The sequence below is a fragment of the Chiloscyllium punctatum genome, chromosome 35 (genome assembly GCF_047496795.1).
Source record: "Chiloscyllium punctatum isolate Juve2018m chromosome 35, sChiPun1.3, whole genome shotgun sequence".
Classification (NCBI taxonomy): domain Eukaryota; kingdom Metazoa; phylum Chordata; class Chondrichthyes; order Orectolobiformes; family Hemiscylliidae; genus Chiloscyllium; species Chiloscyllium punctatum.
Genome location: NC_092773.1, coordinates 5,421,205 through 5,438,931, shown reverse-complemented (window position 1 = coordinate 5,438,931; position 17,727 = coordinate 5,421,205). Strand labels below are relative to the sequence as shown.

General features: G+C 42.9%; 1 protein-coding gene across 7 annotated transcripts in view; it reads left to right on the top strand.

Annotated features, from left to right (window-relative positions):
• The window catches only part of slc39a14 (solute carrier family 39 member 14), a 42,868-nt gene that overhangs the window by 4,421 nt on the left and 20,720 nt on the right, over window positions 1–17,727 (top strand). For 2 of the 7 annotated variants that reach the window (XM_072553858.1, XM_072553864.1), the window contains exons 1-3: window positions 8,248–8,359; window positions 16,240–16,377; window positions 17,026–17,272. In XM_072553858.1, the coding sequence (XP_072409959.1) occupies window positions 17,054–17,272 (219 nt within the window). In that variant the 5' untranslated portion in view covers window positions 8,248–8,359; window positions 16,240–16,377; window positions 17,026–17,053. Of the gene's footprint in view, window positions 1–8,247; window positions 8,360–8,469; window positions 8,655–16,006; window positions 16,028–16,239; window positions 16,378–17,025; window positions 17,273–17,727 lie in introns of those variants that run through there. The other 5 variants (XM_072553859.1, XM_072553860.1, XM_072553862.1 and 2 more) reach the window with 5 other exon arrangements.

Here is a 17,727-nt window from a genome sequence, read left to right as displayed (position 1 = left end):
GCATCTTTCATGATGAGAAGGTTGCTACTTGAATGCAAGTTAATTATCTCTGGTTTAACATTGCAATTATTTTAACCCACATAATCAAGTGAGGCTTTTGAGAAAGAACAAGTTTGCGTTTTGAGTTTCAGATGTTGCCAGTATATGAATGTTCAGCTTATAGCTTTTGTTTCAGTAAATGATTTCTTGATCCCCTTGACTGTTCTCCTAAACACCTCACCACCTTCATGTGCATTTTTAAAATCCATTATCTGGCACTGAGTCCCTCTTTATCACATGTTCCTCACAAAGCTCAGCGTTTGTTCCTGTTTTTGGTGTCACTTCATTTCGAATCATTCCTCCCAGTATGGTCTTGGCATGCATTGTCAGGTCTGCAGAAGAACATACAAATTGTGAAATGATGGAAGACTCGGTCCTTTAGAGATGGAGTTTTCCCCCATCCTAATGGTCCAATAATGTGATATCTGACTTGTTGATTATGGCTAGTCTACAACTGACCTAGAAGTCAGTGGTAGCAAGCTTTGGGAATTCTCACTTGTTCCTTCCAAACATGCTCATGGCATCTTCTCTCCACACTGCCCTCTCCTGAATATCCCTTTATAAGACTGTTCATTCAGATTCACGTATTGCCACGACGTGCAACGTTGACATGTTTTGCCATTTTATCCCTCTATGAGCCTTGATACAATTTTTAAGCAAGAGTAGTCCATTCAGCGCTTTGAACCTTTTCAATCATTCAGTATGTCTGTGGCTAATGCCCAGCTGTACCCTCAATTCAATCCTCACATTGCTTTAGTCCCTTAATATCCAAAGATCTATTTATTGTTGACTTCACATCTGAGTTAGGATTGTCCAAATGTTCACAATCCGGAGAACTAAATTAATTCTCCTCATCTCAGCTCTAAGTCATTGACCTGTTATTCAACAATTGAGCACTAGTTTCATACTGTGCAGCCAGGGGAAATATCACATGAGCATTTAGCCTATTGATGCATTTCAGAGTACTTTGTTTTGATTAAGTCATCTCTCTTCTAAACTCTGATATAAGCAGAGTCTACAAAATATCCCATTGTAGGACAGTCGCGGTGATCCAGATTGTCAGTCTGGTGAAACTTAGTGAAAGTGAGGACTGCGAATGCTGGAGATCAGAGCTTAAAAATGTGTTGCTGGAAAAGCGCAGCAGGTCAGGCAGCATCAAAGGAGAAGGAGAATCGACGTTTTGGGCATAAGCCCTTCTTCAGGAAATCGATCCATCTAACAAGAGTATGTCCTTCATTGGGTAAGGAGACCAAAACTGTACACACTACACCAGATGTGGTCTCATGTGCAGCTTGACCTTATTTCAGTGAATTCTTCACTCCAGTCCCTTTTGTAATAAAGGATGTGCATGTGTTTTCTTCATTGAACCTGAGAAGGTAGATTCAATTGTGGTGCTTAAAAGACAAGTGAATCTTTTATTTGAAGGGTAAAAACTGCAAGGCTTTGGGGAAAAAGGCAGAAGAGTTGACACTAGGTGATTTGCTTTTGTTGGGCTGAATGTCATCCTCCTTTGTTGCTTGACAATCATTACTTGTTATATCTGTTTGTTAACTTAGGGATTCATGTATGACAGCACCAAGGTCCCAATGTCAACTATTAACGAACTCTTACTTCTGGCTTCTTCCTCACTAATATGGACACTGAGTGGAAATAGCTGAGTCTCACGTCCTTGTACCACAAGTGCCAACCCAATAATGACCACTTCATATCTATTGAGAATTTATTAATGTTAAACTGGTGTCTCCAATTCCATAGGTCCTTATTTAGCACTTTTGTTGCATGTGGCATGTTGTGATTTGCTTCTCTAAGTCCAAATAAACCACACATATATTGGTTGCCACTGGCCTACACTGCTAGTTACATTACAACATTAAGTTGCACGTAAGTTCTCAAAACACAGCTTCTCTCGAATTCTGTATTGATTACCAGGATAGAATTTCCTGATTGCCTCAATGCAATTTGAGGCAAAATTTGAGCATTTTACTGATTCCTGCTGCTGTACTAACTGGTTTTTTCACTCTGGTTTCTTGAATAGCCGCGTTCCATGTCTGAACTTAGACTAGATGTTATGAAACAGCCCCTAGACTTGGTAACCAACATAGTCTCTCTGTCAAGTAGCATCTCAATTTTAAACTTTTTTGCCTTGTTTTCACAGCTTTTCGTGACCTAATCTTTGCCGTCATCTCCAGTGTGCAAACCCTTCAAAGTATGTGCTGCTGTAATTCTGGAACATCCCTAATGTTCATCCCGTCACTGTGACTGTACCTTCACCTCTGTCTTCTTTCTCCTTTAAGCCCCTCATTAGAGCGTAATTCTTGACCAAATCTTTGGTCATCATCCCTCTCATCATCATGTGGTTTTCAGTGCCACACCTACTTTTCTAATGTCACTGTGAAATGGTTTGGGACTTTGTGTGACATTAGAGTCCATGTCAGTACAACATTCTCTTGGTGCATTTGCTACTTTCCACTCAAGAGATTATTGTTGTATCTGGGCAGTTTTGGACAATTGCATTCAATGCAACCATTGTTTCTAAAGACATCGTCTGCATCTTGAGGACATAGACCATCAGGTCCAGGAGATGTGACAAATGTTGATCTTAGTAATTTTTCTAAATTCCTCATGCTTGCTAAACTGTTAGTTTCCCACCAATTTGACAATACTTTTTGATCCTCATTTTCTTTTGTTCTATAAGTTAGATTCAGTCTTGCCCCCTCAACATTATAAATCGCCTCTGTATTCCTCTTAAGGTGGAATCCCCAATACCTGCTGTAGTTTACTGAGAGCAGCCACAGATCTGACGTTAGGTTTCTCTCTCTCACCGCTGATAGCCAGCATCATCTCTCTCTTTCCCTTTGTTGAGAGTTGCTGGTCTAATGTCTTAAAGAAGCTTACACTTCCTCTCGGTAAACATTGAAGAACATAGAGTTTGTCTGTACTGGTCTACCTGTTTGAAAAACTGTTAAACAGTCTCCTGTCCTTAGAGGTTTACATATGCAGCTTAATTTCTTCAGTATGGACAAAGACTATACTGTGTTTCTGTTGGCCCTTGGAAAGAGTTAGTCATTAGATTTGATCTTTCACTACAGCTCTCAAATGATTCCTTCAGAAGTATTTATCCACCTCATTTTTTAAAGTCATGATTTGATCTGCTTCTACACAGACCTTCTCTGATCACGACAATTTTCTCCCTTCACCAAATTTTATTACTTGTTGGCAATCAGGTAATATAACTATTGAGCCACCCCTTTATATTGCAGCAGCTTCATCCATCTGTGTAGATAAGTGGTAGATTTTAGTTGTTTGAAAGAGTCCAGGTTGCATATTATGTTGTGTTTGTCAATAAAGTCCAAACTGTTTGTGAAAGAAGCAAAATATGCACTATGAAGTGGTGCTCAATGCACTCAGCAAAGGAGCTGCAAACTAGGAACTTCTGGTCCTGCACCTTGACTACTTTGTAAGCTCTCATACAGATCATTTGTTGCCACTCACTCTTGGATTTCTTAACTAAGTGTGCGCGAAGTCATTACAATTTTGGCATTGCTTTGCTTTGAAGGTTTGTCAAATTATGAATGGCTTTGTGAGACAAAATAGGAGTTAGTCTTTGTTTTCACCTTTTGGCATGAGGTTGGATATCAGAGGGGATAGATTTAAGATAATTTAAAACAAATATGTCAGGAGGAATTGAGGATTTTTGTTTGCTGCTGTGACTTGTGACCTGGAATGGAGTGAAAGGGTAGTTTAAGTACTTGAAAGTGTACAAAGTTTGGTAGAAGATTTGTAGCTCGCATGCTCGTTGTGGTTGTGTTCGCCGAGCTGGGAATTTATGTTGCAGACGTTTCGTCCCCTGTCTAGGTGACATCCTCAGTGCTTGGCTGCCTCCTGTGAAACGCTTCTGTGATGTTTCCTCCGGCATTTATAGTGATTTGTATCTGCCGCTTCCAGTTGTCAGTTCCAGCTGTCCGTTGCAGTGGTCGGTATATTGGGTCCATCTGCTTATTGATTGAATCTGTGGATGAGTGCCATGCCTCGAGGAGTTCCCTGGCTGTTCTCTGTTTGGCTTGTCCTATAATTGTAGTGTTGTCCCAGTCGAACTCATGTTGCTTATCATCTGCATGTGTGGCTACTAAGGACATGACCAGCTATCCTTAGTAGCCACACACTCAGATGACAAGCAACATGAGTTCAACTGGGACAACATACAATTATAGGACAAGCCAAACAGAACAGCCAGGCTTGGCACTCATCCACAGATTCAATCAATAAGTACATCGACCTGGACCCATTATACCGGCCACTGCAGCGGACAGCTGGAACTGACAATCCGAAGCGGCAGGTACAAATCACTATCAATGCCAGAGGAAACATCACAGAAGTGCTTCACAGAAGGCTCCCAAGCACTGAGGATGTCACCTAGACAGGGGACGAAACATCTGCAACACAACTTCCCAGCTCGGCGAACAGAACCACAACAACATTAAAGTGTAATTTATCCATGGAAATTGACTCTGGGCTAAACACTGCAGGAGCAGGCTTAATGAAATAGCTGTTTCAAAGTCTTAGTGCCAAAGATCTAATTCATGCCTTGACACTGTGGTGGTTCAACTTCAACTTAATCCAGTGAAGAGATTCCAATCTAATTAGGATTCAATGACCTGTCACCACTTCAAGACCCAGCAGAAGCCTTGTCGTCCCAAAGCTGCAAGATTCCTTGTGCTACAGTATGTAGACTTGGACTCAGAGCATCAAGATTTCAAATCTTTCTTAAGGTCTTACTGTCTCCAGTTTGATCTGACTCAGCCGCTTGTCTCGAAGCTCAAAATCAGGCTGCTTCTGGGTCATTTTGGGGATTAATTGCCAGCTACATTTGACTTCACCAGTTCCCTCATTGCCACCAAATCTGACCCTCCTTTGGTGTCCAGTTTTCAGTGGCCCCGGCCTTTTTGGTTGTTTTGTGAAGAGTGTTGTAGAAATGTGCTTGCTGTGTTTGTTTCTCAAGTTACCCATTTTGGTTTGTGTTTTTGAAATTAAACAAGAATTTGAACATCACATGTTGTGAACTGTTTAATCTTTATTGAATTTGTCTTTAAACCTTCACATACATCATAGCCCCCATTGCATTTGTCCTTCTGATTTCATGCTTCCTGATAACTGGTCAACACTTTGGTTCTTTCAAAGGTTTTGATTTCAGCTCTGTTGTGTTGTGACAGAGTAGCAAATATCACTTTTAGTGGTCCTGGCTCAAACAGGTCTGTTAGAGCATGAGTTTAATTTGAAGAACTAGGTTGCTGGAGCCATCAGCATATTGTGGCTGAACCAGTTCTCTGACATAGCTGGCCACTGTTTCTCTCCCATGCCCTGTTTTAAAATGCTCTTACTCAATTACTTCACCCACTTCCAAATATAGTTAGGAATCCTGTCTCCTCCTTCACCACCTTTCTGTCATTTTTGCGTTGGTATTACTTTTATGAATAACTCATGGTGCAAAAGTGTTCTTCCTTTTTTAATAACTGCACCTCATGATGTCTCATTTTTTTAAAAAATCTGTTTTCCCTTGAAAAACACCTGGTCACAGAGGAAACTATTTTTGACTTTAATGCCATCTACGTCTGATATCCAATTAGATTAAAACTGCTTAAAATCAGAAATGACCAAGTGTCTTTGGGATGTGAAATAATGTACGGAAAGCTCACAGAATGAACTGCCAAATATTTTTTAAAAAACTCTCCGGAATCTGCATTTGTTTATTTGCTTGAGAATCTGTGGAACTGCTTGACAATCAGTGCTGTGTCCTTCAGGAACCCACTTCTGGTAGATACCACTGTATTTCATGGTGATAATGAGTCCTCTTGAAAAAATTTTCTGTAAGTGGGTAAGTCAAAAGCTGGCTACCATCATTTTAGAAGCATTTTCACTGGTTCTGTTGGTTTGTTCTAATCAAGTCTTATGAAATCTAATTATGTCATGAGTGATTGTATCCTAGTAGGTGTCATTCACAATCACTGAAGCATTCACAATCATTTTGTACACCAATGTTTGACATGGGTCTTAACTGGAAGATGCCTGTCCTTAAATTTCAGTCCAAAGCAATCTTTCTCTTTGCTTGCCATTGTCAGATGTGGAACCTCTGCATCAGAAGGTTATGGATTCAAGTTGTTTGACGCAAAACTTAAGGCTGACACTGATGCTGCAGTGTTGGGGATGCCATCCTTGGGAGGAAAGGTATGAAGTTGAGGCCCTGCCTGCTCCTTCAGGTGGCTATAAAAGATTTTGTACTAACATAGATCAGTAAGTCTCCATGATGTTCTGGCTAATGTTTGTCATTCAACAAACAGTAGACAATGCGTTATCTGACTGTGTGCTGGTCATAAGAGCTTGCTGTTTGTCAATTGGCTGCATGCAGCTGAGAGGACTCTAATGACTGCATTGCACAAAATTCTTCCATGGTTTTCATGGGCTTGACAATGTTGAATAATGATGCAAGGTGCTGTATGAATGCAAATTTGTGTTTGGTAGCATTCTACCTAAAGGATGTAAATTCAACACACACAAAACTGTGGGTTCTCCTACATCCTTGTATCATGAGAGATCAATTAAGTTGTGCTAAAGTGTGTGTGAGATCAGTGAGCTGCTTACAATAGAGTAGTCTCGCCCTTGTAAAGAGTGGGCCTGAAAGAAAATGATTCTAATAAATGGAACAGGAATCAACTCCAGATTTAGTGTGGTGGTAGGATTTGCAAAGCAATGATGAATGGAACATGAATAGTTTGCATATCTCCTAAATTGGCTTTAGAAAGAAGCGGAGAGTATCCAAACAATAAAGTTATAAAAAGTTGGCTTGGCACAGGTGCAAAGAAAGCTTATTAGAATTATACCAGAGATGGCAGACTCCAGCCACGTATGACAATGGACAGTTTGGGCTTGCTGTTCTTCCAAGCACTGATTTAATAAGGTGTCTTGCAATTGTATCTAACTTGACTGAGACATTAAGAGCTTTGCGTGCAGTTTTTATCCTTTCATCCAGGGAGGGGCATACTTATGAGGGAAGAAGATTCACTAGCCTGATCCCTGGCTAGCAAACTTGTGTTACGAGGACAGATTGTGGAAATTGGCCCTGTATTCTCTCGTGTTTCAAAGAATGAGAGATGATTGCCTTGAAATTTAAAGGAGTGCTGTGGAGTGCTAGTCTCCAATGAGGAGGAATAAACTCATGACTGTGATGAAAGGGAAATACTGAAGGTGGTAATTGTTAGGAATTTTTTTGATCCCATAGCATGATAGAATCTCAATCATTGGAAAGTTCAAAAGGTATCAATACAAATGCAAGTTCCTGAATGGTATGTTACTGCCATTCTGCCTGCGTGGTAATCTTTAGCCTGACTCTCTGGCTGCTGTTTGAGCGAGGAGGAATAGGAGTGGGTCATTTAATCCACCATGAAAGAAGATAATGATTGAACAATTCCATACTATCATTGAAATTGGCCCGAGGGGTCTGATATTCCTTGTATTCACTTTCTTTCCTTTCCTTTCCTTTTCTTTTCTATCTCCGCTTTAAGTATACAACCCTCATAATTATTTGTTGCAAAAAGTTCATTCTCAGCTGTCTTAAATGGGTGCCCCTTAATTCTGAAACTGTACCCCGTCTGAGGCAACATGTTAGCACTTAGCCTATCAAACCCTTTACCGAGCTCATATGTTGCAATACGATCGCCTCATTTTTCAGACAGAGGGAATAGAATCCCCAGCTGTTTAAATTTTACTCATAATTCCTCCATTAAAGTGAATCTTATCTCAATTGTGTCCAAAGCAGTTATCCCTTATGTAAGGAGACCATAGCTGCTTACAGTCATCCAGCTGTAGTCTCACCTGTACCTGATACTTTAAACCGCCAGAGATTGAGCCTCTTTTGTAGCCAAGAATTCCAGACGTTTTCGTGACGCTCTTGGAGAAGAAATTCTTCTGCATTTCAGAGTACTCCCCCACCCCTTCTTTCACCATAATTCCCCAGTTTGACAATCCCCCATGAATGGAAGTATCGTCTGAGCTCTTAATTGAATGATAAACCTATTTCGCCTTTTTATGTTGAAAACGGAATCAATCTGGTCGGTCCCTTTTGAGCAGCGTTCAGGGGTGACCTCACCAACTTCATGTCCAGTTGTATCAAGGGGGGTGCGGGCCCTTTAAGGGGGGGGCGGGTCCTTGGTGCCAGCCTCTCATTGGACTCTTCCTGGCGACTTTGCCTGAAAGTGACACATTGCCGGCGGGAGAGGGGAATCCCGAAACGGAGCGGCGTCCTATCTCGGAGCAGGATCGCTACAAGGTCAGACCCCACGCCCCAGACACTCTCCCAAAAAAAACCCCCCCCCTGACATCAGCTCCGAGTCCGGGCTGTCAGAAACAGTTAAAACGCCGCTGCCCTGAGGAAGGCCTCCATCTGGAGAGCTGTCTGCGCCAGCTCCAGGCAGGCAGGCAGGCAGAGACCGGCATCATGGAGACAAGGAGAACAGGATTAATTATATACCCTGGGATCAGGGAAAAGAGGGGAAAATGGGATCGGATGGAGGAAGCGGAATGTCGAGACCGAGAGCATGACCATTCGAGATTTTCAATAGAGGGTGAGGGACCAGGATCAGACAGATCAAACGAGAAACTATGGGAAAGGGGGAGAGTTACAGGGAGGGAGACTGGAATCAGGGGAGATGAAAAACAAAGAGAATGAGAGCCATTCACACACATGACGAGAAAAGAACACGAGGTTCGTCAGAAAAAGGGGACGGTGCAGAGGGAGCTTCATAATGTATGTAACCCCTCCTTGTCCTTTGGAGTGTATGATGGGAATAATGTAGCGGAAGCTTTTCCCAGTATCTAAACCTGTACTGTACCTGTCCCGGGAGTGTTTGATTGGGACAGTGTCGAATGAGCTTTATTTTCAGTTTAAAAGAGTAGAAGGAGATTTACTCAATCTAATCCCATTTGTACCTGTCATAGAGTTGTACAGCAGGGAAACAGACCCTGCAGTCCAACCCATCCAGGCCGACCAGTTATCCTAAACTGACCTAGTCCTATTTGCCAGCATTTGACCCATATCCCTCGAAACCCTTCCTGTTCATATACCCATTCAGATGCCTTTTAAGTGTGGTTGTCCTGGGAGTGTTTGATGGGAACTTTGTAAAGAGAGCTTCACTCTGTGCCTAATCCCGTGCTGTTTAATGTGGCTGTGTCGAGGGAGCTGTTTTCTCAATCTAAATCACACTGTTGACTGCCCAGCATGTTGTTGAATTTGAGTTTTGTTTTCATTCCAGCCCTGGCCAATGTATGATATGGTTTATGGTTTCTTGAAGGTTACTGAAGGTTGTTGTTCAGAGTCATTCTTTTGTCTGTTCTTATCTCATGGCTCGTTCCCAGCTTTGCAATCTCTGACAACACCCCTCTGTGAAGCTGTCTGCTGACTATCTTCAGTTGCATGCGATTTAATAGATGCATGGGCCATCTTTGCTCCGCTCTGATTCTACCCGACATTGTATCAGTTGTGCCTCAATAGACAGCATTCCAAGTCCAAAAGGTAGGATTCCAAGTCTCTTCAGGATCCTGAACACAAAGTCAAGACAGATCTACCCAGTGTGCTGCTAACTGAGTTTTTATTTAGCCTTTTACAGATTGTGGGTGCCACTATTGAGGACAATTTGTTGCCTATTTGGATTTGTGCTTGAATGGACTGGCTCGCTAGACTGTTAACTGCACGCTGAAGTAATGAACCACACTGCTGTGAATCTGGAGTCTTACAGGCTAGGCTGGGTCAGGATGCAAGATTTCCTGAAAAGAAATCAGTAAATCATATTTGTTTTAACAGTAACTGATAGCTTCATACTCACCGTGATTCAGATGTGTTTTCAGTTTCTATTTGATGAATGAATTTAAATCCCACTGGCTTTCATGGTGGAATTTAACCTCATGTTCCCTGAGTATTAAATGAGGGAAACTAAGCAAAGATCTGTGTGGGTCTGTTACAGGCAGAAATGTGAGAAAGTGCAATTGGAAATAGAGAAGTGACAGACAAGCTGAACAGTTTGTGTCTGTCTTCACAGAGGAAGACATAAGTAGTCTTTCTGGAAAAAATGAGGATCCAAGAGTCAAGTGAGAGTGTGGAACTGAAAGAAATTAGGATCAGTGTAAAAGTGAAATTGAAGAAATAAATGGGACTGAAAGTTGACAAATCCCCAGGACCCGATGCCCTTCATTCTCAAGTGTTGAAAGAGATGGCTATAGAGACAGTGGATACAAAGGTGACCAATTTTCAAAATTCAACTAATTGTTGGTGCCCGAGATTGGAGGGTTTCAGGAGAATGGTGAGAGCGAGAGAGAGAGACCGAGAAACTGGCAATGACTGAGCTGTTAGCCTGCTGTCAGTCTTCAGAAATATCAATTATAAACAATGCGCTTACTGGACACAAAGTTATTGTCTGATTAAACATGGAATTATGAATGGGAAATTACATTTGACAAACAGGCTGGAGGGTTTTTTGAACATGTTCTGAGCAGAGTCACTAAGGAGGAGCCAGTGCCTATTCTGTACTGGGATTTCCAGAAAGCTTCTGACAAAGTGCCTCACAGGAAATTGCAAAACAGAATTAAACCGTGTGAGATGAGAGGTATTATATGACCATGCACTGCAGATTGATTAGCAAGCAGACAGTAGGTTTAATCAGGTCATTCTCAGGTTGGCAGGTTGTGACCAGTCAGCTATTGCAAGGGTTAGGGACTGTATCCCAACTTTTCCACATCTATAACAATGATTTGGATGTCAATACTGAGGTACAATACTGGTGGAGACAGGTCTGTCAATCTATGATGCTGGGGTACAGTACTGATGGGGGATAGTTCTGTCTGTGGATAACAATGGGATAGAGCACTGGTGGGGACAGGTCTGTCACTGCAACATACCAGAATGCACAGTGCTGATGGAAACAGGTCTGTTACTCTCACACTTGGGGTACATTACTGGTGGGGGCAGGTCTGTCACTGAATGGAATTGGATTACAGTACTGGTGGAGACAAGTTGGTTGCTGCATCCAGAACTAGAGGGCATAGGTTAAGGGTGAGAGGGAAAAGATAAAAGAGACTGAAGAGGCAAACTTTTCATTCGGAGGGTGGTACGTGTATGGAATAAGCTGCCAGAGGAAGTAGTGGAGGCTGGTACAATTCTGGATGGGTATATGAGTAGGAAAGGTTTGGAGAGATATGGGCCAGATGTTGGCAGGTGGGACAAGTTTGGGTTGGGATATCTACTCGGCATGGATGAGTTGGACTGAAAGATTTGTTTCTGTGCTGTACATCTCTATGACTGTGACTCTATGACTGGGGTTACAGTATTGATGGGACAGATCTGTAAGTATGTAACCCTGGACTGCAGTATTGGTGGGGGCATGTCTGTTGCTCTATAACAATGGGACAAGGTACTGGTGGGGAGAGATCTGTCACTGTATGGCACTAGGGTACAGTACTGAGGGGGCTAGTTCTGCCATTGAATAACAGGGATACAGCACTAGTGTGGGCAGGTTTGTCACTATATAACACGGATACAATTACAGGTGGGAACAATTTTGTCACTGCATAACACTAGGGTACTGTACTGGTGGGAACAAGTTGGTCACTGTTACACTGGAGTAATGTACTGGTGGGCAGGTTTTTAATCACTGTAAAATGCTGGGGTACAGTACTGGTGGGGACAGGTCTGTTACTATCTAATCTTGGTGTTCAATACTGGTGGGGACAGGTCTGTTACTATCTAATCTTGGTGTTCAATACTGGTGGGGACAGGTCTGTTACTATCTAATCTTGGTGTTCAATACTGATGGGGACAGGTCTGTTACTATCTAATCTTGGTGTTCAATACTGGTGGGGACAGGTCTGTTACTATCTAATCTTGGTGTTCAATACTGGTGGGGACAGGTCTGTTACTATCTAATCTTGGTGTTCAATACTGGTGGGGACAGGTCTGTTACTATCTAATCTTGGTGTTCAATACTGGTGGGGACAGGTCTGTTACTATCTAATCTTGGTGTTCAATACTAGTGGGGACAGGTCTGCATCTGTTAGGGATGCAATTGAGACTGATGTGCTTAATTGAAATATTTATAAGTAATTACATTCTCATCATTTTCAGAGAATGAAAATGAGCACATGGTGAAGAACTACTGCTAGAGATCTATATTTTTCTGTCTAGATTGAGGAGCCATTGTCGAATTGAGCTAGTCATGTCCAGTGTCTTGAAACCAATCTTAGAAAGACAGTCACTGCTGCTGACTGATGGTGGTGAAACTTTAATCCTTGGAGGTCTGTGAAACGGGTATTACTTGTTGTAAAAACTGAACTGTTTCATAAATGTTGTTCAGGGAAGAAAATCTGCCATTTGTACCTGACTCCAGACCAGTAGCAATGTGGATGACTCTTAACTGCCTTCTGAAATTGCTGAGGAAGCCACTGTGTTCAAGGGCATACAAGGATGGGCAAAAATAGCAAGCCTTGCCAGCAGCACTCACATCCTCTAAATGATGGCTGTGGGGACGGAGGTGATTCTAACTATATGTTCAGGACAGGAAGTTCTTGGAATATGATGCTGTGGAGGGGTTTGAACACTAAGCTGAAAATTTGAAACGAAAGGCGTTGCTGAACCTGTTTCCAGTGTTAGAACTGGACTTGGTGTGAATGAGGACAGAGTGGAGGTTCTGGTGAACTAGACTTCATGCAGCGTGAGAGGTAGGATGTCAGCTCGCAGCACACAGCAGTACTCTCATCTCAAGGTCATAACTCATGGCTAGCTGGTAACAGCAGCATACAGTGGTCGGAAACTCACCTGAGTTTCCTATCGGACATCAATTTTTGTCAACTGTCTTGTTTTTCCCGAGACGTTGACGCATTGAGGGATGGACTTGATGGCAAGTGAACAGAGTTTATGGCAGAGGTTAATGATGTTAGATTCAGTTTTCCAATTTAATTAGGAAGAGCTCCCTGCATTGACAAACACCCTGTTAAATCAGAGACAGGCGGTGTTAATAGATTGTGATGTACAGCTGGGTGAAAAATCTGTGTAGAATCTGTCATGATTTCAATAAGGGGCACCATGTCACAATAAATCAGGTTTAGGTTCAATACTAACTTCAGCTTTCATTCATCACCTCGACACCATTTCTGTTGTGGGTTGTTTGTCATTGATACTTTGCCCCTTGCCTTTCAACTTGAAACAACTTCCAACTTTGCTTTGTTTCAGTTAGTTGGAATTCATGATTGTAACGTTTAACTGATCAGTCTGCACATGGAAGTTTGTGTTGTGTTCTTCTCCTTTGCTCCTACAGTATGCTCCACAGTCCTGCCATAATTGTAAGAGGGAATATCTTTCAAACCCTGTGCTGTAGCTGTCCTGAGAATGTTTGATGGGGACAGTGTCAAGGATGCTTTACTTTCAGTTTGAAAGACTACAGGGAGCTTTACTTTGTATCTAACACCATGCTGTCCCTGTCCTGGGAGAGTTTGATAAGAATTGTTGGTGAATATGAAGTGAAGAGTTCTGTTCGCACACTGACAGTCTTCACCTGAATGAAGAAAGTTGAATGCAGTTGATTTGATACCCAGTAGGTGGGGAAGGGCAAACCAAGAATTAAATTCCTTTTAGAGAAGACTTCGCTGCTGCAAATAGTTTCCAAACCGCTGCTGAGCTGTTTAATTAAAGTGTGAAGCTGGTGATTGTATGTCTTGGTGTTTCTCAAGCCCTGAGGGAGTGTTGTTATGGTAACACTTCAGGGAATATAAACTGGAAGTTTGTCCTGACCATCAGTTCCAGAGCAAGCTGTATTCTGAGGCAGCACCACACTGGTTGACTGCACTGGAGTATTTGGTGGCCTCTGGAGAGATCACTGATCATCTCAGAACTTCAGAGGGTTCACCTATTGCTGTTGTGGCTGGCAGTGAGCACTCGGCAAGATCTCTCAAAGGTGCTAATGACCAGCGAACTATTTCGGTGATGTTATATGAAGGCTCATTGTTGACCAGGGTCACAGGAGAAGCAGGAACGGTGGTCATGGATTCATTTACTGAGAAAGTTGCTGGATCAGCCACAATCATCAGGATGGGGACCAGGCTTAATGGGCCAAATAGTGTTCTCCTGTTCCTAATTTCTATGTTTCTGTGTCGTCAGTTGAATAGCTGTCCTGAAATACGGAGCCCTGACTATGCAGCACTCACGCAGTCTCTCACTGGGAGACTCAGCCTTGATGATGTGTCAAAACTCCAGGCGAGTCTATAATTATCTCATAGCCTACATAGTTGCAATCAGGTCTGCTTCTCCTCATTGCTGTGTACGTGTGGGATCTGGCTTCGTTCCATTTGACCACGCCCATCTTGAGAAAGCAACTATTAGTCTTGTCTCACGATAACTGGTCAGTCTTACAGCGCTTTGCAATATGCTGAAGAGTTGAATGAGACTCCTGGAACAAAGTTCTCTCTATGTCTTGTTATTCTGGCAGTTTTACCATTACACCACATCGTGCTCCGTAATAACCAGGCAGAGGAAAATATTTGTCACAGCCTCAATAGTTCCCAGCTTCCCAGCATCAGCTGATAAATACCAGAATGTCCCAATGTACACAGGCTGTTACTACACCAGTTCCGTACACTGTTTCTACCAGATTTATACCCCAGGATTATGCAAGGCACACCAGTACTGTACCTCAGTGTTGTCCAGTGACAGACTTGTCCCCACCAATGCAATATTCCTTGTTATGCAGTGACAGACCTACCCCCACTAGTACTGTACCCTAATGTTAGACCTGTCCTCACCAGTATTAATCCTCTGTGTTATTGTCCTTGAAGGAAGCAAGCTGCTGTCCTTACCTGTCCTACACAAGACCCCAGGCCCACAGCAGTATTGATGACATTTAAATGGCCTTCTGGGGAATCAGGGATGGGTGATAAATGGCCAGTTATGACCAGATCCTGTGAATAAATTAAAATATAGTTATAGACCTGTCCCCACTGGTAGAGTACTCTAGCGTGAGTTGCTGCCTCTTGTGTTGCATGTTTGAGTCAAGATGAAATAAGCATATGGCTATGCACCTTTTTTTTCAAAGTAGTCAGAGATTTAGAATGGAGTGTCGTGACAGGTTAATGTGGACTATGCAGTGTAAGGCAAGCAGTCACAATTCAGTTATAAGTGTCATTGTAATGTGTACCATTGGGAATGTTTAACCGTTTAGAAATTGCAACTAAAAGTTTAAGTAAAATAAATTGAAGGTTAAACAAATAAAAATTGAAGTCCATTTGACGTTGTTGATTCAGGACTTGTTGCCACACTGAAACCCATGACTGGGCCAAAACACACTAAAACATCCTGTTCCTCCTGAGATCAATTCCACTATCAACGTTTTAAAATCTTTCCCAAGTTTCAGTATTCCAGAGTGCCTGGCCTGCGTGAGGTGCCTTCCAGTTAGAATGTAAAGCTCCCTCTCCACTGTCTCCATCAAACACTCCCAGGACAGGGATAGCACGGGGTTAGTTACAGGATTAAGCTCCCTGTACACTGTAGCCCCATCAAACCCTCCCAGCACGCTGGCAGCAAGGAGTGAATTACAGGGTAAAGCTCCCTCTACACGGTCCCCTTCATACACTCTCTGGTGTCGGATAGCATGGGGTTAGTTAGACTGTAGCGTTCTCTCTACACGGTCCCCATCAAACACCTCCAGGACAGGGGTAGCACAGGATTAGATACAGGGTAAAATTGCCTCTACACTGTCCCCATCAAACACTCCCAGGGCACAGGCAGCAAAGGGTTAGATACAGAATAAAGCTCCCTCTAATGTTGAAATATACATGAGGATGACGATGGGTCACATGGGCAGTACTCTGAGACTGGAGTGTAATGTTCCCAGAAGGGCTGTTGCAGCACATTGATCTGAAATGGCTACAAATATCCATAGCAAAATGTTCCTTTTATCAGGTGGGTGACCCCTGGTTGCAGAGGGTCAGGGATACATGACGCCTTGGAACACAGTTTGTTGTGTTTGAGTGGAACACACAGCTGGCAACTACAAGCCAACTCACATCATTACAGGGTACGATCACAGGACTAGCAGCAGGCATTGTGAAATATTGTGCATAAACAAAGCAGATTTCCAGTGTGAAACAGATGCTTTGAATGATGTATTTCAGTTTCCCTGTATCTCGGAACAGACTTCAGTGCCAGGAGGCTCAAAGTCGAAACGATCTCTACTCTGTCCACCCACTCTGCAGGGACGACTTGTCAGAAGAATATACTGATTGACTGTGGGTCGTCGCAGATTATAAAAGGTGCCCTCTGAACGCTGCCTGTCACCTTCTTGTAATTATCTATACTTTCAACCCTGGTTTGATGAATTCCTCAAGGACATGTTCTCCTTTATCTGGGAACCCTTGTTTCTCTTGACAACCCAGCAGTGAGACTGTGTGGAGAGGAATTGACCCCAATGTTAGAAATAATGGCGTTGAGGAAGGAGGTGTTGTGATTTAGTCAATGACAGGAGACGCCTGTATGTATGATTAGTATACCCTCCACCATTGCGGTGCTCCGTCAACACTGACCCTTCGACAGTGTGGTACTCCCTCAGAACTGACCCTCCAACCTTCCTGCCTTTTGTCACAGTTGTGAATCAATTGGAAATGCTTCTTTGGCTGTGAAGTGCTTTGGGACATCCTGGGATTGTGGGGGGCACTAGGAAAAATCTTTCCTGTTTGTTTTGTGTATGTTTTGCATTTCCTATCTGAAAGTTAATATCCTGTGGCCTAAATTATGCATGTCAACTATCACAGTGTCGAGAGGTTATTTGCTGTAGTGTGTTGTTTTGTGAATTTAGCTGTATGGAATGAAGGGGCAGTTCATCAACTGGCCTTGGTGTGTGTTAAGTGATCAGTCATGTCTGACCATGGTGTACTGACCTTTGGCCTTCTCTCTTTTCTCAGCCAACATCTCTGGTGTGAGCATCACAACATGTGGCTGCTGTTGCTGCTGGGTGTCCCGCTGTCAGTCACCACCGCAGAGGGGAATGTGACCATTCTACCCACAGCCTTTCTCCACGACCTACTGCAACGCTATGGAGACAACGAGGTCCTTGTGTTATACCAGCTGAAGGCTCTTCTCAACCGGCTGGACGTTGGTGTAGGGAGTGCCAATGTACCAACCGGAGACAGTACTGCCAACCTTTCTAAGGTGGGGACTTAGCTGCTGTGTTTTCGTTGTCCATCATCTTGAGCTCCTCATCCTGACATCTCATTCACACAATTTATTCCCCATGAACCAAACTCCCGATGTGAAAATTCTCCAGTCTCTTCCTGACTTTCCTCAGTCCCTTCCTATCTCTGTCACCTCACTTTTTCTTGATGCTGCTCTGATGATACTTTGGCTTGAAAAGGTTGCAAAGCCACCTGTTCAAAGTCAATCAAGTCAACAGCTTGGGAGGCCTTGGGATTTTTCCGAAAGTTCGAACAATAGAAGCAGTCTGCATGAGTGGGCTCAAGCTCTCTACAGTTGCTAGAGTCTTGAAGCTGGATATGGAAGCTGTTATTCCTCTCTCTCTCTCTCGCGGCTAAAAACTGGTGTTCTCTTCCTTCTACTCGAATTGTTTGTGAGACGATCTATTTTACTGAATTTGCCTTTGCAAAAGG